A 24,321-nucleotide genomic window follows, 5' to 3' on the forward strand; every position below is an offset into this window, starting at 1 on the left:
ACCAAAGGAAAACTGTCCTTCTCCTAACATTGGACTGAAAGTTCCCTCTAGCAGCTGACTCTCCAATGTCATCTTGAACGCGTGCTTTGCCGAACGAATTACCACATCAAAAATTGGCGTTTCCACCATTACCCACCTTACTCGATGTGCTGATCCAAAACTGGCTGGATGGTCCTAATAAAGATGCTACGTTTATACTTCACTTGGCCAATTTGTTCATAAGCAATGACTTTAAGATTTCCCAATCAAATTACAAAAGGTGGTGGTGGTCTCATCCACACAATGGCGAACACTAAGGTCTCGCTTGCGATTTCCTAGACAATGAGACATCGACCCATCAATCCAGACATTGAACTAATCATTCCAATTTTCATGGAGAGTCGCAAGACCTCGATCATCAACCCTGCCCCCCTGCTTGATATAATTAGTAAGTGAGATCTCATCTGCACTTTCTTCTCTCTCCGTATATCCATTGCCAAAGTACTCAAATCTGTTCCTTCTCCCTTCGTCGAATCTTTCAAAGACAAAATCCTCCCAGCGGGGATCTCGACTAATATCGAATCTGTGGTGACCAGTGCCCGGCCATGAGAGCAATGGTCTCGATTTTCCAAATCCACTCTTCCACCACCCATCACATTCATCGTTAATCGTTTTATCGTCAAAAAATGATGTTATGACCTCATTGAACTCATCAGTGGCTTCTTGCGATGGGTATATATATTTGTAGCCTTGACTCTGGACTTTGCGAATCACTTTCGAGATATACGTTGCTGAGATCTCGGTTTGAAGTGGGAAAGTACCCCCCTGTCCGTTGGTGTTGGCCTTCGTATTCATAATACGTCAGATGACTTTATATTTAACAGGCCCAACATGTGAAAGGATATAAAATAACATACGCTACAGACAGTAAAGTAATTCGGTACGAGAGGTGCCATGACACCAAAGTACGTTGCGGGATATCCGATCGGCCCATCGTCTGCCCAGTGTTTCCTCAAGTCCAACCCGTTCTTCCCGATAGTAGGGAACAAGGGGAGAAAGCCGTTCTTGAAACCCGTTGCAGCAATGATGATATCAACTGGTCTCTCTTTACCATCTGCAGTAACGAGTCCGGTTGCTGTAGCATGTGTAATTTCTGAATGATCAACATAGTCCACCTTATAACTTCGTATAGCGTCCACATAACTTGCTGAAGGAATCGGGCGTTTGCACCCAGGCGCAAAATCGGGGACTAGACGATCAAACCAGCCTTTATCGCCACCTACTCGATTCCACAATGCTTCTTCAAATCTCTGTCGGATTTCATTGTTTTCTTTGCTGCCAGCAATACTACCTTGGTATCTTCCATGGAAGTTTTTCTCAATCGATCGGCGGTATTCTAGATAGATTTCGGGGTGTTTTTCAAAACTTTCTTTTTCTGCTTCAGTGAATATGTGACCTCCCGGTGTGTCAGGGGTTGGTGTGACTAGGTTTGGAGCTAGAGCTGAAACAATCCACTGTTTTGACCTTACGTAGTGGTCAATATGTGCAGCTTTATCAAGGATATTTGTTAAAATTTGTTGGCCACTAGCCCCGTTACCAATGACAGCCACCGATTTACCTTCCAATTGGCGTGTGAGATCGTCAGTCCACTGAGCAGTATGTGTATAGATGCCTTCGTATATCTTGTCGAGCCCTGGAATATTAGGAAATTTAGGTTCATTCAAACGTCCAGCTGCTGAGACAAAGAAGTTTGCCGTTTCCGTGAAAATCTGCCCGGTATTCAGGTTTTTGACTTGAACAACCCATTCACTAATGCCATCCGACCACACGGCTGAAAGTACCTCATGTCTCAATTGCAAATGTGTGTCGATCCCATATTCTTTGACGAGACTTTCGTAGTAGGCACGTATTTCAGCTCCTGACGCATAATACTCTGACCATTTATGGTTTGGAGCGAATGTAAGCTCTGTGAGATATAGGTATTTAGAGGGGAGGACCTCTGCCATTTCTTAGAATGATCCCACTTACGGTAACTATGAGATGGAATATCACATCTCACGCCGGGGTAACGATTCTGGGCCCATGTACCGCCCTATTAACATCAATTAGATTCATCGCTGCTACCAAGCATTCGGCAATAAGGAGGGTACGGACAACCATTTCTTGTCGCTCAAACACTTTATAGGATGCATTTTTGACCTTTCTAGAAAGCAAAATTGACGCTGAAACGCCTCCGATTCCAGCACCAGCAATTATTATCTTTAGGGATAATCATGTTAGCCATAAATACCGAGCTATATATTCCTTAAGGTGATCTGGGTTTACCTTAACCGGCGGTGCAGCGTTAAATGGTTCGTCTCTTGGTTTCCAAATTTTTTCGGACTTTCCAGCCGGTGCTGGATGTGAGACTAGTGTTCGTTGTATCTGTGATAATCTTTCAATAGCTCGTGCCATTGTGTTGAATAGGTAAATAAGATGTTTGGCTTCCCAAACATTGAGGAGAACAAAAATCGGTCGTATATGTATACTTATAAAGCACGAAGAGTGAGAATGCAGGCAGTAAATATCTTTATCATGGCAGTCTGTCCTTAAATTGATGAGTGGGATGCCCAAATCACGTCAGACAGAATGAGGATTGACAATATGTCTAAACCCCTCATTCATGGTATTTCGCTTGTTTGAGGGGTGATTAGAAATACATCCACACGCTTAAAATCTACAACACTACTAGTTCGAGGTTCGTGTATGTTTTAATATCGGCCCTTGTGTTGCTCTTCGGTGTTTTCACCGCGGCCTTTTTTTCTTGTGGTTTTTTTTCGACAGGAGACACCCGAGAACAGACACATGACTTCCACTTACTAAAATGGTGTTTTATGCAACTGTTAAGCGTACTACCTGTGGGAAAGCTTATCTTGATTCTAGTTTTATAATTTGGTCTGCACTAGAGGAAGGTTGAGAAATATGGCACTATCACCAAGATATTATCTTATCAATTCTACGGATATAATACCAGGCTCCAAATTGCCACGTATGTTGCTTCTGGTTTCATTCTATAGGTTTCTCAATGTGTGATGTCTCATATCACTCCGGGCATATCAAAAAGGTGAGAATTCTGTATATTAAATGTAATGAATGTGAACACCAACATATTATTCAAGATTTTGATTGTCCGGTTGAGATGTAACAGTTGCTGTGGATTTGGCGACGTGCTTCGTGTCGCTATTGCTTGAAATGATATTGGTTTCGTGACGACCATTTTGAGTGCCGCTATTATTAATACTTGGGATTTCATCCAGAGAATGCTTCTTTCCTCTGTGCCGTCTCTCGATCGCTATTATTGCGATGACGTTGGTTAAGTACAATATGCTGATGATAAAGGCCTATAATTGGCGGTCAGCGCAAGCACACCTTGCTATTTATTACCAAGGAGCTTCAAGATAATCACTTACCCAAATATATCCGCCGAGGAAACGTGGACCCTTGGAAACAGGCCAAGCTACCAAGGGGACAACCAAGCTGGTGATCTCGCCTATTGTGTTATAAGTAGCCAGTGAGATGGCACGAACTTCGAGATCATGCGACAGAGCCTCTGCAGTCCAAGTGATAAGCACGGGGAGCACGCCCTCAGCCCAACCAATAGCAATGAACGCAAAAAATTTCAACCCGTTTGGAATGTCCCAGATGACAAGAAGTAAGTTCGCAAATGCGGCCAGTGAGGCAGAAAATATAATTGGCTCCCACCGATTTCCGCGCAAGTCTGAATAGTAGCAGTTGGCGATTGCAGAGAAGGCAGCAACAGCGTTTGTAATAGTGCCGATATCATTGACAAGCGGGATGGAGTATTTTTCTGGTTGCGACTTTAGCCATAAGATAAATGGGGTTCCAAGTCCGTAGATGGCGTTACAGAGGAGAACTAAACAGAGCACGAAAGCACCGAATTCCCATGATTTGAATATCCGCTTGATGAGACTGCGATTAATACCAGTTGATGGTTTGAAGCCTTCTTCTTCTAGTCGTCTGACGGCTAGTTTCTTTTCATCTTCTGTCAGGAATTTGGATTTCGTGCGCTCCGGGATATCAGGGAAGAAAGCAAAACCACTATAAGCGTTAGCATCTATCAATCGATGCTCACAGAAACGAAAGAATGGTTTTACATGAAAGACACTGGTATGGTTATTACGGTGCAAATAATAAAAAGCCATCTAGTGTGTTTTGTTAGTAGCCATGATGTATTCGCCAAAGATCCATACCTCCAACCCGCAAGTCCCCCAACACCACTCAAATTCGTATATGCCGCAGCCTGCAAATAACCACTAATCATCTGGCCGATTGGGTTTGCAATCCAAAAAAGAGCATTTCTTCTACCCAATTCTCCTTTGCGGTACCATCTGTTTAAACAAGTCAGTTATTTCCGCTATTCTGTTTATTTATAAGATAGATAATTATCGTACGAGTTAACAATGTGCACCAGCCCTACGTAACAAGACGTGGCACTGAGACCGACAAAAAATCTCATGACAATGAGCTGATTGTAGGTTTTCACAAAGGCAGTGCCGAGTGTGAAGATGCCCCAGAATATTTCGATGGCGGGAAGATAATATTGAGATCTTCGTGATAATATGTTATCATCTTCAGGTTCTCCCATACGCAAGCGATTCGATTGTTACTTACGGGTATTTCGTGATAAGAATGTTGCTGGGAATCTGGAAGATACAATATCCAGTTTCGACTAGTAGATGAAAGCATCAGTAACAGTTGTATAGCTATTTTTGTGTATCATCTTATCAGGGGAGTCTACAAGCCGCGTTAACATAATTAAGTCTGTTTCCATAGAGGTCAAGATCCTCTTGCATGCCAGATACATATGCATTTGCTGCGGTACCATAAAGCGTCAGCATGTATTGGTAAGTTGGGACAGACAAAGAGGTAAGAAGATTCTCTTACTGAGAGCAGTAATATCTAGATATTTGGCGAAGAAAGAGAGACAGGCATAAACAAGCACAAGGGAGTCTATTTTGAATATAAGAACCTTCTCTTCATGGGTTATGCCTTTTGGATACCAGTGGATGGCATCACCGAAACGGATTAATAGGGCCTTCATTCTAACAGATTCTTAGTGGCGCCCTGATGGAAACCTAAGTCAATGCATTTTCTTCCTAGATACAGCTAAGTATATATGGGTGCATTAACATGAATTTGAGCGCTTACGTAGGTGATAGATACAGAGTGATAATTGACGCATGTGTCATAATACCACGCGTTGTCGGTGACTACGCCGACAAAACTTTCTAAATGAAGGCTCTTGTATCCACCACTAGTGATGAAAACTGAAATCAATGATTACCTACGGAGTAGATGTTCTTGTACTTACACGGCCGCTAATGCAAAAATTACCATGATAGGAAAAACATACATTACCTATCCGATTTTTGTTTTACGTGCTTTGGGCATATACTGTCGCCATTTGTAAAGGTTTAATATGTAGTGCATATGTTGAGGTATAAGTGAAGCGGGGTTCGAAGAAGTTGTTTTGTGTAGCAATCATTATTAGTACTGACAGTTTGCGATAACATATCAATAGCCCGATGGAGAATAATCATAGCAGATGGCGTGACCAGCACGTCAGCCGAGTATACCATTGTCTCACAATACTCAACCCTCCTATGTTGTCGAGTATAGAAAGCAAAATTATTTAATGCAAAGAACATTACTTAAATAAATATAACAGTGTTACGAGAAGCAAAATACCAAATAATTTGCCGAATCGAAATATTACAATGGCTGAAAAACAGGAAACCGTCACAGACAATGCTATTGCGCCAGAGACGGCATCTGTAATCCCAGGCAAGAAAAAGCGCATCCATTTAAATGGATTTGATATGTTTACAGTCAGTCACCTATCGTTTGGGCAATGGCGCAACCCGAAAGACCGCGCAAAAACCAAACGTCGAGATATCTCATACTGGACGGATCTAGCCAGGATTCTAGAAAAGGGAGAGTTCACTGCACTCTTTCTAGCGGATACATATGGTCTGTACGACACCTATAAAGGAAGCTCTGAAACCTCGCTACGATATGGGGTTCAGGTGCCAATGGGGGATCCTTCTATTGTAAGATAAATAGATGAGAGCCATTTCCGCTGACTAAACTAACAATGTCTCTGAACAGCCTATTACTGCCATGGCATCGGTAACTGAGAATCTCGGGTTTGCAATTACCACGTCGACTTCCTATGAAGCGCCGTATGTTGTCGCGAAACGGTTTTCTACCTTGGACCACTTGACCAGAGGACGTTTTGGTTGGAATATTGTCACATCCTGGAAAGCGTCCGCATCAACGGCTGTATGTTGTTAGTTCTGACGAGAAATCATGGAATATATCGCTAACACTTCTATAGCTTGGATTACCCTTGGTCGAGCACGATAAGCGTTACGAAATCGCGGATGAATATTTACGTGTATTATACAAGTTCGTACATTTTATTTTATGATCTCTTTTGAGTCGTAAGAATTTATGTCAGTGGTTAACATTCACTAGACTCTGGGAAGGGAGTTGGGCCGACGACGCCTTGAAAGAGGACGCCGAAACAGCCGAATACGCCGACCCAAGTCGGATCAAGACTGTACATCATCACGGAGACAACTTCCATCTCGACGGAGTGCATATTCTTGATCCATCACCTCAACGAACGCCATTCCTTTTTCAAGCGGGGACATCCCCAGCAGGTATCGCGTTCGGAACAGCTCATGCAGAAGGAATTTTTGTCTCTGCAATCTCACCAGAAGCTCTAGCTCCAAGAGTTAAGACAATTCGTGAGGAAGCTGCAAAACGAGGCCGTGATCCAGCCTCAATCAAGATTTTCCCCTTGCTTACCCCCATCATTGGCCGCACCGAGGAAGAAGCCAAGGAGAAATATGAAGAGGCACTGAAACATGCAAACTTTGAGGCGGGTCTCACCTTTTGGTCAGGAAGTAGTGGAATTGACTTGAGTCAATTTGATCTTGACCAAGAAATCAGACCTACGGATGTCACTGTTGACGCGCGGGTACATTCCACTCTAACACATTTGCAGCATACAAGCCCAGACATTCCTGCTTGGACTCCAAGAAACATCGGGAAATGGATTGCACTCGGCGCCAATGGGCCTCTTTCAGTCGGCACACCCGAAAAAATTGCTGATTTGCTAGAACGATGGGTTGATGTCGCTGATGTCGATGGGTTCAATATTGGTTACATTATATCCCCCGGCTCCTTTGAAGATGTAGTCGAGCTACTGGTCCCGGAATTAAAGAGGAGAGGTTTATACGATCCCCTCCCAGAAAGAAGTACACTCAGAGAGAGGATATATGGAGTCGGCCAGAAAGGTTTACGAGATGATCATCTCGGAAGTAGATATAGGTTTGACGTGTATGATGGAAACTAGCATGCATCTACACCAACATTGAACTGGTGTAACCTCGTCAACATATATTACACTTCAATGCTTGTTAAATCAATTGATATATATTATATCACAATAACTGTTCAAATTGTCCATATTTCCTCATTTGTAAAAACGTTTGAGCAAGATCATCGCACCTGTATTTACTCATTAAACAGACGCCGATTGACATGCGGTTTCGTCCTTTACTGATTATACTGCTGAGCATTGTTGATCACGTATCCTTAGCGCGCTGTGACCCCGTGCGGGGTACATAGGATGCTAGTAAATCACATCGTCGGCCAAGTACCTGACGCGACATCAAGAGTCGGGTTATTATAATGATGCTATCCAGCACCGAAAGCACCTAATGCCCCGCCAACCACTTTTTCACATGCCACACTTTGTGGCAGCCGCTCCGCACATTGATTGGCGCTGAAGCTGGCATCAACACGCAATTCCCATCGCCTCGCATGCAATAAGGCTAGAATGCTGAATATAGAGTCAAAATCCAGCACGACAGCAAACGCGGGTCCACGGTTGCCGCTTGATCCGGCGAGTCACTCCCCAAATTATGGATTGATTAGGACGTTATGCGCCTTCCTCGGTCAAATATAAGTACCTATGGTACGGAGTACTTCAGTCATCATTACTGTCATTCAACTGTCACGTGAACAAGGAAGAAAACCCTGGGTTCAAACAGCACCTGATTCACCTCGACTACTCCGCAGCAGACCGTTAAAAAGACCCGAAGAAGTATGGCTCCGTCAGTTGCAGTGGCTCCAGAGGGGACTGCTCCGGTTACTGTTCCTGTAAAGTCAGTACCTGAGAATACAACTGAAAGCAAGCCAAAGATTCGGAGAGTCATCGACGAGGAGGAAAATACGACCGCCACTGTGAGTTTCTTCTCTAGTTATGGCTTTTTTTACCAAGGACTTGTTCAAATGTTCATTAGCAATTACTAATACGCACTGTCTTTGCAGTACCCTCACTACCTTCCGACCTGGGACCACGGCGAGAAATATCCACCTCTCGAGCCGTTCAGCCACATCGAGCATGGCAGGGATGCTGACCCGAGCTTCAAGGATCTTCTCCCAGAGGGATCAACTATCGACAAACTCACACCAACAATCGGCTCGGAGGTACGTGGAGTACAACTTCACAAACTCTCTGCAGCTGGCAAAGATCAACTAGCTCTCCTTGTTGCACAACGCAAAGTAGTTGCATTCCGTGACCAGGAATTTGCCGACCTTCCCATAAAAGAGGCACTTGACTTTGGTGGCTATTTTGGTCGTCATCATATTCACCCTACCAGCGGTTCTCCTGATGGATATCCCGAGATTCATCTTGTGTACCGGAAGGGAACGGACGGCGAAGTCGAGGCTTTCTTCGCCAATCGCAACAGTAGTGTTCAATGGCACTCTGATGTGTCATACGAGAAACAGCCCCCGGGAACTACATTCTTATACATTCTAGACTCTCCAGAAGTGGGCGGTGACACTGCCTTTACAAACCAAGTTGAGGCATATAATCGCCTCTCGCCTGCTATACAGCAGCGGTTGCATGGTCTGAAAGCCGTTCACTCTGGCCATGAACAGGCTGAGTTCAGCAGAAGCCGCGGTGGCGTGGTGAGACGAGAGCCCGTTCAAACCGAGCATCCGCTTGTGCGTACTCATCCTGTAACTGGAGAGAAAGCTCTTTACGTCAACAGTGGCTGTAAGTACTGATATTATTTTGATGAGTTACCTTAAGTTTATTTAACTAACATGACCTTTAGTTACGCGAAGTATTGTGGGGCTTAAGAAGGAGGAGAGCGAAGCCTTGTTGGGATTTCTATTAAATCATATCGGCCGTGGAATCGACTATCAGGCCCGTGTGAGATGGGCACCGAAAACTGTAGTCGTTTGGGATGTAAGTCTGCTCATTGCATCTATTATAAGTCACAAATCAGAAACTGACAAATTCACCAGAACCGTGTTACTGTGCACTCTGCAATCTTCGATTGGATAACAGGAGAACGTCGACATTTGGCACGTATCACACCACAGGCTGAACGCCCTTATGAAACACCATATGGGGGTTGAAATATGAGGTATGAATGAAAAAAAAAAGTAGATCCTATATCCATATACAACATTTCTACATATGATTCCTACATTGATGTCTGTGAATGCATATAATGTGTTGAACATATGTATGGCTAGTCTATTCTTTAAACCTAAAATAAAAAGACATATCGATAATGAAGGAGTTGCATGGTATCCTAAGCGGGAGGATGGGATTAAATTGACCCGTGGCATTCTTCGTATTTACATGTATCCATAGAAACTCTTTCGACTTGCTAACGTCGTCTAACATCGTAGGGAAGACATTATAATTAATTAGAACGCAGTCGGTCTAGTTTGTGAATTTTCTTTCTAATCCACCTACAACCTCTTCTAGAAGTATAAGCTTGACAAATATTTGGATATGAGGACTAGCTAGTTGGTTAATGTCTTGTCAGGGAGGAAATGGTGTATTCTTGGAGCAAACTTGCAACGGCAATGGCCTTCGACTTTAACAAGAAATTGATTTAGCCGTGCACCCAAGGCTAGGTTAAGTGTATCAGTAGTAGTAGTAGTAGTAGTAGTAGTAGTAGTAGTAGTAGTAGATGTCATTAATCTGATATAGCTAGCTTCTATCAATTGATACTATTATCATTATATAATATTGAGGCAAAAAACGTCCTGAATTATCGCGTATCCTCCCCAAATTTGCCAGTTTATATCGCGTTGTGCACGGATATACCTTGTCCCTGCAATAAAAAGCTAAATATGATTCGGTGAAGATATAATGTTCAAGATAGTGACTGGCGGGGTTTATACATGTAAAGGAACTCTGTCAGCAACTCAGACGGTTCTGGATTAGCGGCGTTTTCTGCCATCCAGATGGTAGGTTCTGTGTTGAAATAATCAGCAAGGGAAAAACTTCTGCTTCTTAGATTCCACGTCTCTGACAAGAGCAGAAGCGATTACTGCTCTGTTGTGAGAAAACCTGGTTGTTCTTGTAGCTGAAGGAAGAATGCTGGGTTGAGCTGAACTGCAGTGAACACGCCAGGAGGTTGTTGGTTTGTGGAGGCGGCCTTGCTAGTGGCACGCCTGGCCATGGTTTGTTTCTCCCCTGTAGCGTCTGTTAATTGGTATATAACCACAGGCCTCGCTTATACAAAGTAAAAGCTGGTATGAAATATCGCCTCAATCAACAGTGCAGTCTTTGGTGACTAACCTATCTAACAAGTGGTGATATAGAGTTGCTATCACTTGCAAAACTTATTGTATATATAAAATTAAGATAGGCTATAAAAAGAAGATTCTATGATATTATTCTAATTTTACTAATAGATCGTCAATATCTGCTCTAAAAGTATAATAGAATATTCCTATGTAGTAGCTGCATCTATAAGTATTATATGTTATCAGCACATTAATCAAGACTTATTAACAGCTACAGATCATTTTTTTTTCTTGCTCCTACCAAGGTCTATCATAAAGAGTGGATAGAAAAAGGGGCAAGACAAAGTCAAATCAATGGTGAGCAAGAAAGTAATAATGTATTTAATGATCAATCGCCTCACTCATTAACCTCCCAAATAGATTTATTCCAAACACAAATTCAACCCCATCCAATAAGGATCTACAACGCTCAATATCAGAGATTTCTAGGGATTTTGCCGTTCCTTTTCGACAATCTAGAAAATGAGCCATTATCCACAAGTTAAACACCAGACCAAGTTACAGGACTCACAGTGGTCCCTAATCAAAAACCGCCCACCCAATTCAGGAAACGCCAGGCATATGGCCTTAGAGAGATTAACTATTATACTGAAGGAACCAAGTTTTACAGTTCTATAGGTATATTTTACTTTCTCTTTTAACTTTGCTCACAGGCACACTCTAGAAAGTTTTAAGAAATAAGGATAGACATAGATCAAAGAGACATTAAAATAAGTATTTCTAATATATCAGTTATGAACCTTTTATATAGTTTTAAATACTCTTTAATTAATAATAAGGGCTAATTCTATAGAAATTACCTTCCTCTAACTACTATATCTAACTTTCATACCCTAAATAAATTATCTTAAGGCTGGTTAGCTTTAAACTCTGAAGCAAAAGTAATATAGAAGATTAAAATCAAGCAAGAATATCTTTTTCTGTACTTTCAAAACTTATATTATATATATCTAATCCTACACCAGCCTATATTCTTCTATTATTATTAAATAGAAATCTGGTTACTCTTACCAGCTAGAATTTCTTATACTTAAATTCGCACCAGATTTCTAGCCCTCTTTAATATAGTTCTCATCTTAGGTACTATTACTGCAGAAGAGACTTCTCTACTTATTTGGGATAGCACAGTTCAAATTATTAGAAAAATTAAGCAGCATAAATACATTAATGAGACTAAATCTAGAGATATCTTTCCTCTAATACGTGCAGCATAGGTATTTTTTGAGAGAGCAAAGTACCATCTTAGTGACATCTATGAGTTGAGCTCCCTGGACACTGTCCAAACTTATTTCTTATGGTGATTCATTATTTACCTTCACTATGATCGGGATCCTAAGTAATGGGCCGTGGATATTGTTGGCCATTCTTTCGACATCTCTGGTTTTGGCCATCTCAATGAGGGTCTCATAAGGGACGACATTCATGACGGCTTGCAGGCCGAAGCCTTGGGTGTTATCCAGTTCAATACGACGTACACGCTCCTTGACAAGCTGGAGGCTGGTGATGGATCGGTTTTGCAGCTGTTGGGAGATCTGCTCGGCTGTTGCGGTTAGGAGGTCCACCGAGGGAGGAAGATAACGGTTTCTGTGAACATCTTCACCAAACCATGTGACTGTTATAGCCAGAACGAGGAATAAAAACGCGAAGGAGAATAGACGAATCATCGAATCACTCTTCTTAAAGATTAATTATAGAAACTAATAACATCAAATAGGTATATGGAATGCTGGGTATGGGTAGCGGAGCATGACTTGGCAGCCGGCGCAAAAGAACTTCTCGAAGTCATGATCAAATTTTTTTCTTTCCCTTTAACTTCACTAACGTGAATGACTGAGTACTCTGTGCTAGATACACGTTCTCCAAGACGTGCGAAAGTTTACAGATGACGCCTGAGGAGAACGGGCTTTTAGAGAAACCGCGCTCTCCTGTGTGGCGTCCTCCCCATTGCGCAAAGCCAAGGATTTTTCATAATACGGCATGAGCCAATGCAAATATGCAGGGATGTTTTATTAGGGCCATCACAGGGTTCCCATTCCAAATGCTTTACCCTCCATGGCATGGGCGGAGCAAAACTTCAATCACGGTCAAGTTTGTGTACGAGTTCAAGCCGCCTCAATGAAAAGTCGTCCTATGGCTTGTTGCTGACGACATTGCCAACCTTGCCCAAGGGTTTTCGCAAGTGGCATGCAAATTATGGGGCGCGAGTCCAGAGCCAATGCCGCCCAATATCGGGACGATGTGAGCAGAAACCCGAAAGTCAACCTGTTTTACTAAACAACTGATAGAAGATCCCAGCTAAGACATTGGAATTTAAGCGAGTCCGTCTCCATACAGGAGATCGTTTTCATCTCGAAAATTGCGAGCGAGTGGTAGGATATGCGATATTCCGCGAAAACGCATGTGCGACAAGCTGTCGTTTCATGTCTGTCAGAAATTGAAAGACTCCTTGGTGTTTAACTATCGAGAAATATAATTACGGATGACACATTTTATTTGGCTTATTATATCCCTTGAAGGAATTTAGAGCGAAACGAAAAAGCAGCAAATTATAGCACTAGTACAGGCAAGTCATTCAAAGGGGGATATACGGGGAGTCTCGGAACTTCCATGTAGCCGTTTCACGTAGTAAACGAGATATATAAGGGCTTTGTTTATCTACTTATCTCGTAATGTATTTGTACCTGTATCCTTTTTTCCAGACTCTAAAGTCATTCATCTCAGCATTCGTCTTACAAACATGAAGCAGAATTTAATATTTCTCGCGACTTTATTGTGCTGCACAGTAGAGGCCGGCACAACTTTGTGGAGTGGAATTTTCAATTCTACTTTTCAAGTATCGGATTTTGACTTATGTATTTATTTGCTGGCTCATTAGCTAAACACCCAAAACTGTTACTGACACCGTGATCCAGGGTCTTGGTCAAACCAAATCCAGCCATACCAATGGTACATCCACGGTAGTGGCAACACGTCTGAATATTTAGGTCTATCCCCAGACTTCAAAAACCCGACCGATACAAGTGATTCACAGGGAATTAGGATTACTATTGTAAGACCGTGTTACCTAACTAGGTTCTTCATGCACCACTAATATCCGTCCTTTTTGCCGATATATTAGGATGGGACATCCTTTTGGGAAGGACAGACCATGGAGCGAACAGAAATTATTCCTCAGACGTCTGAAGATCTCGGTTCTGGACATCTTTACTACCATTTCTCCCTTCTGACTAACAGCACTAATCCGCCAAACCCAAATTTTGAGCATCAAATTGCTTTCTTCGAAGTAAAGTTGCCTGTACTTTCCCTGTCTGGCTATGCTTATATATCTAATGCGTACAGAGTCATTTCACTGAAATTAAATACGGCACCATCAGTGGCTCAACGGGTGCCGATAATAGCCTCCGCTGGGACGTGTCACAGGAAACGCAATGGTCGACCCAACTCACAGCTGGAAATTGGTATAATTTCGCGTACGACATTGATTTCGATGCGCAGACCGTCGGACTCTGGGCAAGCAATGGCTCGGAACCATTGACCCAACAAGTTGCGCCAATCGCAGCCAGCACATCTACGAATTCTCAGGATTGGCATATTGGGCAGCTCAGGTTGCCAAACGGAGGTTCAGACGCAGATGCAGAGGATTGGTTTTGGTCGGGTATTTGGATTGAGGAAGCACCTCTTACAACAAGTGTTGCAGGGCCAGTGGCTTCAAATGCCACCAGGTAGAAAGAGAACTCGATATTATTTAGTCTCTAAATTTGACGAAACAGATAATTTCAAGTCTCGTGCAGAGAATCAAAGCTTCAAATATCAATCTGTTCCTAACGTTCAATATAAACAGTCAATACGATAACTAAGAAAACAAAGCTTGCCACACTCAAATTCAGTAATCGACTAACAAAATCAAGACTTCTTTACGGCCACTGCTGCCGCTCTCGTCACGTCATCAGGGACCCAGTCATCAGGAACAGCCTGCGACCGATACACCAACGGCGTCACACTCAGCCTATCCACGCCATCAACACGCGGCTTTGCCACTTCGGGCTCGCCAGCCACGCCGTATCCAGTATACGGACTGTAATACTCCCACACTATCTGGCCCTTGTCCGTAACTTGGAAGATACGGCCATTCATACCCTCGGTTATCAGCGTGTTGCCGTTTTGCAGACGCTGTGCGTTGCTCACAAACGAACTAAAAAACGTCCACGGTGGCAGACCCGAATCCTCAGCAGTGTATTGCCACACGATCTGCTTGGTGGTTGGCTCAATTTCGAGAATGCGTGAACCAGCGTAAATGCCCAGTGCCGCAGTCGGGTAGCCAGCGCCGCCCTGGTTGTCGAAGACCAGAACATTGCCTGCCCCAGGAAACCCCTTGGGGATGATATGGGGGTTATGCTGGCCAGATGTCTGGTCTACTGGCCGTGGCAGGTTGTGTCTTAGGATGCGTTGGTGCTGGTCTCCCGATTTCTCGTGGTAGTAGGGTCCCAACCGCCACACAATGCGGCCGGTCGACTTTTCGATGATAGCGACAATGTTTGCCTTGCGGAAGCTCACGATGATGTTATCGGGATGGAATGCAGCGTTTGCGTCCGCGTCTTTCTCGTACCATTGGTTCGGCCCCAGCGTCGACGCACTGTTCATCTCTAGACAGCCCCATGGATTGTCGGGATCGCGAGCGACTGTTTCGCGCAATAAGTCGAGTCCGCGGTCTGACAATCCGAGCTCATGTATATGGTCGCCCGACCTCCATGTCCACACCACGCGTCCGTCAGGATCTACTTCCACCAGGCCCTGGTCTGCAGTGGTGTCCGGCCCCAGGGCATCGATCACCCTAGGCTCAACCACCAGAATCAGCCAGTGGCCGTTTGGCAGCAACTGCCAGTCGTGATTCTGGCGCGCTGCACCGTCAACAGCCTCCTGACCCCATTCCCACAGACGCTCGCCAGCCCAATCCAGTTGGCCGATTGTGCCATTCGCATAGATGCCACCGCGCGGGTCGCCACTTTCTGACAGCTGCAGCCCGACGGTCCCCTTTTGCCCGCGCGTGAAGGCCGGGTTTAGTACTCTTGCAGGCACACCGGGAGATGGCCATTGATGAACGGTCGTCCCGTTGAGGTCGATGAGCCGCGTCACCGAGTCTGCACCGGTGAAGAGAATAAAAGTGTCATACACGCGGCTTGGGTCACTGTAAGTCACTCCTGAGAGACGGTTGTAGCCCATTGCTGATCCTCTCTCTTCGGCTATTCTTTATCCGACTCTTATTAGCAAGCTGGAAAAATTAGCATGGAGACGCCTACTATATACTCGGACACAGCGAGATCGGAGGCGTCAACGGAGCCATTGTCATAGATCGGTTGATTGCGATTCATTCAAATGTTAGTACCAAACCTTGACCCAAGCTAGTCGAACGCTTACAGCCAATGCGTGGCGCCGAACAAAACGTTGATCCTCTTTGCATTGCGACACTTTGATATTGATGGCGTGCAGCCGCGATAAGAGCCAATTAGCGGCCGTTATGCTGCTCTATGACCGAAGTCAAACAACTGGTTGCTGTTACAATTTTTTTTTTCCCTGCGTTTCTCTAACATATATATTGATAGGTTTTGTATCGTACATTCTCCCATTCCAACTTTCCCCCGTCACTCCTACAGTGCTGTGTTTGTCGTATAAAAAAATATATATAAAAAACCTCGCCATGGCAGCGGATTATGAGAAGAACCCCATCCCGTCGAATCAGGATGAAATCGTATCCGATGGCTCTGATGCGTTTGACGCACTGGCCGCCCAGGAAACCTCGCATGCTATCAAGTATCGCACCATGTCATGGCAACGCACCGCCGTGCTGCTGTTCGGCGACCAGATCTGCCTTGCCATCATGGCCCAGCCGTGGGCATTCTCGGTTCTGGGATGGGTTCCCGGCCTAATTGCCTCGTTTCTGGCAGCAATCATCGTTTGGGTTACAAGTTATACTATGTGGCAGTTTATCATGAAGGTGAGACCTGCAGATCGATTCGATATCTTGAGAATGCACACGCTGACAGGCTTCTAGCATCCCCATGTCCACGATATTTGCGACATTGGCTATCTACTCTTTGGCCGCACTCGCATAGCGTATTACGGAACCATGGTGGGCCTGGTTCTGTACAACGTTATGCTCTGTGGCTTCCATATCTTGACAGGAGCACAGGTGCTCAACACTGTCACCGGCCATTCCCTCTGCTCCGTTGACTTTGGCATCATCGTCACCATCATCGCAATCGTGCTATCAATCCCTCGCACTCTCAGTCATGTCAGCATCATTTCCATTGGCAGCGCAGTCTGCATGTCTCTTTCCGTCCTCCTGTTCATGAGCTATGCCGGCAAGGAATCCCATCCCGGCGCATATCCTTCACTCGGCCCCGTTGTCACATACGCCTTCCCCCAGCCGGGCACAACCTGGGTCGACTGCCTAAATGCTGTACTCAACATTGCCTTCCTCTGGTTTGTGCAAATCCTGTACCCGACCTTTATCGCCGAAATGCGCCAACCCCGTGATTTCCCCAAGGCCCTGGCTGCCTTCGCAATTGGTTCCGCTGTTGTGTTCATTGTCACTACCATCGTAGGTTTCTACTACCTCGGCCAATACGCTTCGGCCCCCGCATTCGGCGCACTGCAGGAAAAGTACATGAAAGTCTCCTATGGCCCTGTCATCGTGCCCACCGTCATCATTGGCACAATATACGCCAACGTCTCCGTGAAGTTCATCTACCGCCTCGTCTTGCGCGACTCGCCGCACCAGCACAACCATACCGTGGTCGGGTGGGGCGTGTGGATTCTGTTGATGACCATCTTCTGGTTCGTAGCTTTTATCTTCGCAGAGGTAATCCCTAGCATGGGCGACTTTGGTAATATATTGGGCGCTCTGTTTGACTCCAATTTCGGTCTCACCTTCTGGAGCGTGGCTTATTGGCACTTGTTCCGCGGCCGCTTATGGGAGACACCCCTGCGCTCGCTCGCCACAATCGTCCATTTGGCCATCTTTATTGCCGGTTTGTTCCTTTTCGGGCCCGGTATATATGCCTCTATTGAGGCTATAATCGAGGATTACGCAAGTGGTACACGACTTCCGTTTTCGTGCTCGAATCTCTCTCTGTAAGGAGACAATTCCACGTACATAGTAGATGATTGGCAATATTAGCCTAGAGGATCTGTAATTATACATCAATAAAATAGACATTAGATTTACTGAAAACATATCTTCTCGACATGTTCCACCCTAACTAATAATTTCCCGTTTTCCACGGATAAATACAGCAGTGTCCTCCAGTGAGTGCTTCTCAAACTTGAATCGATGTGAAAAACAACAATTAGACTACTAATCCCAGCACTGATATATTTCATGTTGCATCGAGGCGAGATCTCCCGTTATGTTATTTCAAGTCTCAACCCCTATTTATTTACCTTTTACTATTCGCTGCTATGTTAGAGTGTGTAGCTTCTAATTCAATATACAACTGAAATATGATTTATAACATAAATAGATCAATCATAACTTTAAAAAACCTGCAAAGCAGTCTTTAGTGAAAGGAAATCCAACTACAGATAGATAGAGATGCTCATGGTTAGGTTTACAGTTTCAGGTTATTAAAACAGATTGTATTTATTGGTGTATAGAGCCCTAACCTTAATATAAATATAACATAATTTTATTGTATCTTGATAGAGCTAAAAGTTTATACTTAAGTAATATGATTATTATTATTAATATTTTTTAGTTAAAAAATAACCCTCATCGTAAAACCAATTAGACAACAGGGACACCCAATACATATTTTGGTTAGACTTCAAATGTTGGATTCATCGTCATCAGATTACGAAAACGGAGATCTTCCAGCCTATATAGCTTGCCGCAACCAGCGAATTTTAGAGCGGCGGGATATTCCATTATGTCAGACTAATTCTTTCCTTTTGGTGTTAGCATTCATATGTTAAAACATCTCAGTCACCTGCACGGTAACGAACATATTCCTCAAAGGCCATTCAACTTACAGTATCTTATAAATCAATCCATAGTCCAGCTGGGATGCCCAATCTGGCTCCTCTGCGCCACCAGCACATCCACCGTTAACAGCGTCTCGCCGCCCATGAGCTCAAATACGGTGACATCTGCACTGAACTCCTTCCCAATCCAGTTGCACACCTCGATCGCGAGAAGCGAATCCACGCCAAGTTTCTGATGGGCACATGTCTATACGTGTCTACCCTCTCGGGTCTCAAATTACATGCCCGTGTCAGTTTCTCGACCAGCGCTTGGAAGACAATCGCGCGCTCTTGCAACGACTCTGCCGGTAGATTCTGAGCGAGGTTGCGAGAGCCTCGAAGTTTGTAGTCTAGCGACGTGTGCCAGTCCTCGTACGGCATGTCGCTGGACATGATATCGCGCAGAACCATGGCGGCCTGAACACAACCGCGGATTGGTGGCATGAAACGAGTCACATTCTGCAAGACATGCTGAAGGGTGCCCATGTCGACCACATTACAACGTGGTGTTTCGATACGGATATCGGGATGTTGGGCTCTTAGTTTAGCTAGGAGCTCTAATGCTTTTGTAGACGTTGCGCCTGATCGCCCTAGTAGAACCATATTCCGTGCACCGCGGGATACCATCCATCGAAGGATTGTCCGTCCCAGGCCGCCGAGTCCGCCGACAACCACATATGTGGCATGTGCATCCAGGGTGCAGAGGCGTTGCTTGGGCTGCAATATTGTGCGCACCGGCGCATGTGGCTCTACCTGAAGCACAATCTTGCCGGCTGCGCGGCCGCTCTGCATCATGCGGAAGGAATCTTCGGCGTCGCTGATGCTGAGAACTTGCAAGGGACGTTGGATATGGAGCTGGCTAGAGACAAATAGCCCGAACAGTGCCTCTGTGCACATCTTCCAGTCGTCGGACCCAAGCATGTTCGAGCCGTAGAAATGCGTGAACGTAGCATTATTGCCAAACGGAGCCATGGGCAGGTTACTATTCGACAGGATGTCTCTCTTCCCGATCTCGACGAACCAGCCTCCGGCCCCAATGCACTCCCACGAGGCCCGGAGAAGGTCGCCCGATAGACTGTTGATAATGACATCCACGCCACGTCCTTTGGTTGCCCGCATGATGCCCCTAGAGAATGAGACATGGCGGCTGTAGAAGATGTGGTCCGCGGGGATGCCATATTCCGTCATCAGAATGTCTTTCTTGGATTTTGATCCGACAGTGGCATATATCTCAGCGCCAACAGACTGTGCAATCTGTAACGATGCCTGCCCAGTGCCGCCTGCAGCCGCGCGAATGAGGATACTCTCACCTTTTTTTAGACGAGCAATCTCATGAATAACTTGCCACGCTGTGCAAAACTGCGTGGGTACGCTGGCGGCTTCGGCGAATGTCATGTTGTCTGGAATGCGACAGGGGAGATTGGCCGTGGTGCGGACCAATGTCTTGAAGGACTCGGTCGAACCGCCTGCCACACGGTCTCCAGCCCGGAAAGGCGCGTTGTTGCCCGCGCGAGTCACGATTCCGGCAAACTCCTGCCCGAATGTCTCCCCGGGCATCCGGCCCAAAGCAATGAGACTGTCTTTGAAGTTCATGCCGACTGCTTGCACCTGCACTTCGACTTCGTCCGGTTGCATCTGGTCCTGCGGGCTGTATTGCTTCTCTTCTGTCCAGTGCAGCGTGTCGAGCAGTCCATGGTGCTCAATGGCTAGTCGGACTGGGCCTGCTTCTTCGAGCGACCTGATGCTAGGCTGCGGAGGCTACAGAGCTGCAAAGATCCTGTCCTCTAATGCTGGATTGTCGATGACACGCAGGATGTGGAGAAGCCCATCGACCTCGATGAATTCGGCTTCATACATGGGAATTCCTTCGTTTAGAATTGACCCCATAAGGACCTTGACAAGATGTGACACTTGTTGACTGCTGACTGCTTCTCCGCAATTCAAGTCTAGTGCGAGCGTTCTTACGCGTCGAGTGGATTTCTCGTTTCGAAGTGTTCTTGTCCATCCGTCGACAACCGAGAACTCCGGTGTCCTGCAGTATTTTCCTTCGCCAGCCGATACCCAAAGGAAGTTTGAGCAATTTTAGACTGCAGACTGGAGTTGAGAGAATACCTTGGCGCTGAGATTGAACAGGAATGGCGCCTCTGTCTCGGTGGTAAACACCACTGTCGAGGTCTTGGCCGGGACACAGTCTTCTAGACGGCGCATCTCAATGATTACAGCCGCAGACAGATGCGAGGCAAGCGCGATCTTTCCTCGCTCAAAGATATTTCTCTGGAAAGAAGAAGTGGGATCGCCTATAAAGCAGACAGTTTGTTCTTCCCTAGCTCCCTGGTTACTACAAGACGGAAGACCTACGGCTGTGCTGAGAATAACTGAGCACTCCCAGCAATCCGGGTTTTCATAGTCATGCAGAGAAAGACCAATACCGGAAAAGCCAATCTCATGAAGAATCGCATCCCATTGATCCTCAGTGACCGCTGGATTCCAGATGCGGTCGTCGTCTGAACCGGACCACCATCCCTCCATCAATCCGCCGATGAAACTTGATCGCACGATATCTGCCCCCAGGTTTAAGCAACTTTGAACACTCTTCATCGTATGACTGATTATATGTGTAGCGTGGAGGACGCTGCCAGCAATCACCAGGTCGTACGAACCTAGCTCAAACCCGTCAACGGAAGCATCATTCTCGATGTCAAGAGTGCGGGAATTCATCCGGTGAAGCGATTGTACATCTCGGCCGCGCGCTCAAAGAAAGCAGGAGAGATGTCAGTTTAATATTATTAGATAAACCTTTTTAATTAAAATTCATTGAAAAAGATAAAAGTAAACAAAGTAAATAATAAATTAAGACGATAAAGTGACAAGAAAATAAATATGCTTTAGGAATTCAGCTATTCCACACCAAAGGCTCTTCACAAGCTACGCTCAGGATGACAAACAACGATGAGTGGGTCTCTAAAAGTCATTTCAGCATCTGGGGAAAGAGCAATAATGGCACTCGCGTCAGATCAATAGACAAGGATGAAGAAGATGGCTTTGGCCTGGTCAGCATAGCTCAGCACGACCGACGCAGCGGAAATAGTTCACAGGCGGGAGGGTATGGGGGGTATTATGGTTGAGAATGACGTCAGAGTTCATCGATAAGTCAGCCAACTGCTATATCAAATGATGAGCTATAATGTGTCACGAAGTCGAAGTTCTGAGTATCTTACAATGTGTCTAAAATAGTGGTTTTGTCTTCTTCTTCTTTTTTTTGTGTGGCTAAACTGGTTCATCCAAAGTACACAAGTATGTGGCTTTCTGATTAATGGCAATTATGTATTGATTGATTGCTTTTAAATAATTATAAAGGCGTATAGTTTTAACTACAGCTAGCTCTCTCTTGCTTTTTACTGGCAGTAAGAGCCCCGCTTCGGCTAGCTAATACTGGCCGAGGATGATCGACATATCGTTTAATATAGCGCATTGGGTGGGGCCAGTGGCCGAAATGGAGCTGGATACTGGAAATAGCCAACGCTAACCGTTCTGGCGTGTTAATGCAATATGAATACGCCGAGATACGTAATAATATGAAGGCGCTACGGGGGCGCTACACAGCTCGGATCCCACTGGAGCACTTGGCACATACGCGGTATACCGCAAGTACATATATTGATGTCTCCGTACACTTCAATACATCCAACAAGCAGGGTAATCAATTTTCACACTGTGACCGAGAATTTTCCTGTCTCACCGACAGAGAAGTCGAAATATTATTTGATTTTCAGCATATGTACACAGTGCTTTCCCAGGTGTGAGTCATTAGCAAAGAAGTCCTTAACCATAAGAACAGGTTAATAAAAAAGCAACCTCATCATGCGATTCCTGTGCTTCCATGGCATGGGCACAAATAGCCAAGTACCACATATCCATCCTTCTAGAGTTGTCTTGTATACTGATTCCGCGACATCTTAGATTTTAGAGTCTCAACTTGGTTGATAATTTTCTTGTTACAAAGGATGCAACTACTAGACTGACATGCTCTACTCAAGCATCGCTGCGGTACGAATTAGACTCTGTACATACGTATGACTTTGTGGAAGGAAAAATGCCAGCATCTCTTGCGCGAGGTCAAAAAACAAAGCAGTCTAATAAAGTCGAAAAGTTATATATTGGCTAATCGGTCTATCAGAACTCGCCGCATTCTTGCATCGAGTGAGGAATACTTGTTTTGTTGTCGCTCTCGATGAAACTCCATTCTTGGAGATTTCAGTTAAAGTCATTACCTTACCGCATCTGCCTATGTATAATATAAATAAGCATGTTCCTGAAGTATGTAGTGCCATTTCCACTCTACAGATCTCACCAATTCTATTCAATATTCAATATGCAGCATATTCACACAAAGGAAGACGTTTACACTAAGCACATGCCCCGTGGTGGGGCCTATGAACCAGATCGGTAGGTGCAACAGACACCTAAGTAGAGACATGACACCCAGAAAACTGACCCGATGGATACTGGCAGATTGGACAATCAATTTGATTTCATCACTAAGTGTGAATTACCTATCCTTCTCAATTTCCTGAATTCTTATACTGTAAACAGGGCTATTGGCTTTCACCTCTATCCCTCAATTGCAAGAAAACTCCCTCCTAACGCCCGCATCGCCGATATAGCCACAGGCACTGGGATTTATCTTACTCAACTCGCCGAGTCATGGCCAGAGGCGACTCTTGATGGGTATGACCTCTCGGCTGTGCAGTACCCCGAGGCAACCAGCTTGCCTAGTAACGTGAAGTTGAAGCTTCTCGACGTGAAGAAGCCTGTTCCCCAGGAACTAGAAGGTACTTACGACTTGGTGCATGTACGACTACTCTCGCCGCCATGCTCACGCCGGATTGGAATCCCGTGGTGAAGAACCTCGCCAAATTGCTAAAGCCAGGTGGTGCGCTACAGTGGGAAGAATGTAACTACCTGGCTGCCCCCCAGGTACGCAGCCTGGTGGGATCGACCTATTCGGCGATACAAAAGATCGAGGAGCTGCTCCTGGACGCCTTTCGAGTCCACTTTGTGACCGAATGGAACACTCTCCCTAGAGAAATGACAGATTCCGGCCTGGTGAATGTCCAGCATGATGTTGTCAGTTCGGATCGGGAGCCTGAGACTCGCGCGGGTATTACAAAGAATAGTATGGTTGCCTGCTTTGGTTGGGCACGATCTGGCAAGGATCCTGTGCCGCTTAGCCCGGCCGAGATCGACGAGCTGGAGCACCAGGCTTATAACGACATTGAATCTGGGGGTTATGTTCGATATGATATCCATACTACGGTTGGTTTCCAGGCCGAAGCTTGATTACTCTCGATTTAATTTGTCCAGAACATATACATGTATGTAGAAACTTTCTTGAAATTTAATTGGATAGATTCTATCATTCTTCATTTCTGAGACAGAGTAATTTTTATTTTTTTTAAAAATTTTTTTTCTTAATATATATATATATATATGTATACGCGTATCTATCAATAGAAGTCCCTTTCGATACATTCAGTATCTCCTTAATCTATATATAAACTATACCCTTTAACATCCATATCTTGCACCTCATTATCTATAGTCAACTATGTAGAGAATCGCATCAATCAA

The 24,321-nt window shown here is 45.0% G+C and overlaps 9 protein-coding genes across 9 annotated transcripts; 4 read left to right on the forward strand and 5 right to left on the reverse strand.

The window, feature by feature from the left end:
- Positions 1-354: 354 nt before the first annotated feature.
- TRUGW13939_11966 (uncharacterized protein) lies at positions 355-1,985 on the reverse strand (the record flags this gene model as incomplete). The annotated part of the gene is made up of 2 exons (XM_035495070.1): positions 355-822; positions 897-1,985. The coding sequence occupies 2 exons, from the start codon at positions 1,983-1,985 to the stop codon at positions 355-357; spliced, it is 1,557 nt and encodes a 518-aa protein (XP_035350963.1).
- A 1,143-nt stretch (positions 1,986-3,128) lies between these two features.
- On the reverse strand, positions 3,129-5,080 carry TRUGW13939_11967 (uncharacterized protein; the record flags this gene model as incomplete). The annotated part of the gene is made up of 6 exons (XM_035495071.1): positions 3,129-3,359; positions 3,429-4,077; positions 4,230-4,367; positions 4,431-4,586; positions 4,651-4,708; positions 4,924-5,080. 6 exons carry the CDS (start codon positions 5,078-5,080, stop codon positions 3,129-3,131), a joined length of 1,389 nt encoding a protein of 462 aa, XP_035350964.1.
- A 676-nt stretch (positions 5,081-5,756) lies between these two features.
- TRUGW13939_11968 (uncharacterized protein) lies at positions 5,757-9,483 on the forward strand (the record flags this gene model as incomplete). Its single annotated transcript, XM_035495072.1, has 8 exons — positions 5,757-6,089; positions 6,148-6,321; positions 6,377-6,447; positions 6,517-7,386; positions 8,157-8,295; positions 8,383-9,115; positions 9,177-9,310; positions 9,370-9,483. 8 exons carry the CDS (start codon positions 5,757-5,759, stop codon positions 9,481-9,483), a joined length of 2,568 nt encoding a protein of 855 aa, XP_035350965.1.
- Positions 9,484-11,963: 2,480 nt separating this feature from the next.
- On the reverse strand, positions 11,964-12,335 carry TRUGW13939_11969 (uncharacterized protein; the record flags this gene model as incomplete). The annotated part of the gene is made up of 1 exon (XM_035495073.1): positions 11,964-12,335. One exon carries the CDS (start codon positions 12,333-12,335, stop codon positions 11,964-11,966), a length of 372 nt encoding a protein of 123 aa, XP_035350966.1.
- Positions 12,336-13,819: 1,484 nt separating this feature from the next.
- TRUGW13939_11970 (uncharacterized protein) lies at positions 13,820-14,397 on the forward strand (the record flags this gene model as incomplete). The annotated part of the gene is made up of 2 exons (XM_035495074.1): positions 13,820-13,966; positions 14,011-14,397. 2 exons carry the CDS (start codon positions 13,820-13,822, stop codon positions 14,395-14,397), a joined length of 534 nt encoding a protein of 177 aa, XP_035350967.1.
- Positions 14,398-14,574: 177 nt separating this feature from the next.
- TRUGW13939_11971 (uncharacterized protein) lies at positions 14,575-15,891 on the reverse strand (the record flags this gene model as incomplete). Its single annotated transcript, XM_035495075.1, has 1 exon — positions 14,575-15,891. The coding sequence occupies one exon, from the start codon at positions 15,889-15,891 to the stop codon at positions 14,575-14,577; it is 1,317 nt and encodes a 438-aa protein (XP_035350968.1).
- A 475-nt stretch (positions 15,892-16,366) lies between these two features.
- On the forward strand, positions 16,367-17,806 carry TRUGW13939_11972 (uncharacterized protein; the record flags this gene model as incomplete). The annotated part of the gene is made up of 2 exons (XM_035495076.1): positions 16,367-16,663; positions 16,721-17,806. The coding sequence occupies 2 exons, from the start codon at positions 16,367-16,369 to the stop codon at positions 17,804-17,806; spliced, it is 1,383 nt and encodes a 460-aa protein (XP_035350969.1).
- Positions 17,807-18,774: 968 nt separating this feature from the next.
- On the reverse strand, positions 18,775-21,408 carry TRUGW13939_11973 (uncharacterized protein; the record flags this gene model as incomplete). The annotated part of the gene is made up of 3 exons (XM_035495077.1): positions 18,775-20,448; positions 20,573-20,722; positions 20,803-21,408. The coding sequence occupies 3 exons, from the start codon at positions 21,406-21,408 to the stop codon at positions 18,775-18,777; spliced, it is 2,430 nt and encodes an 809-aa protein (XP_035350970.1).
- Positions 21,409-23,062: 1,654 nt separating this feature from the next.
- TRUGW13939_11974 (uncharacterized protein) lies at positions 23,063-24,030 on the forward strand (the record flags this gene model as incomplete). The annotated part of the gene is made up of 3 exons (XM_035495078.1): positions 23,063-23,136; positions 23,203-23,542; positions 23,596-24,030. The coding sequence occupies 3 exons, from the start codon at positions 23,063-23,065 to the stop codon at positions 24,028-24,030; spliced, it is 849 nt and encodes a 282-aa protein (XP_035350971.1).
- Between the last annotated feature and the right edge of the window lie 291 nt (positions 24,031-24,321).

The sequence above is a fragment of the Talaromyces rugulosus genome, chromosome VI (assembly GCF_013368755.1).
Source record: "Talaromyces rugulosus chromosome VI, complete sequence".
Classification (NCBI taxonomy): domain Eukaryota; kingdom Fungi; phylum Ascomycota; class Eurotiomycetes; order Eurotiales; family Trichocomaceae; genus Talaromyces; species Talaromyces rugulosus.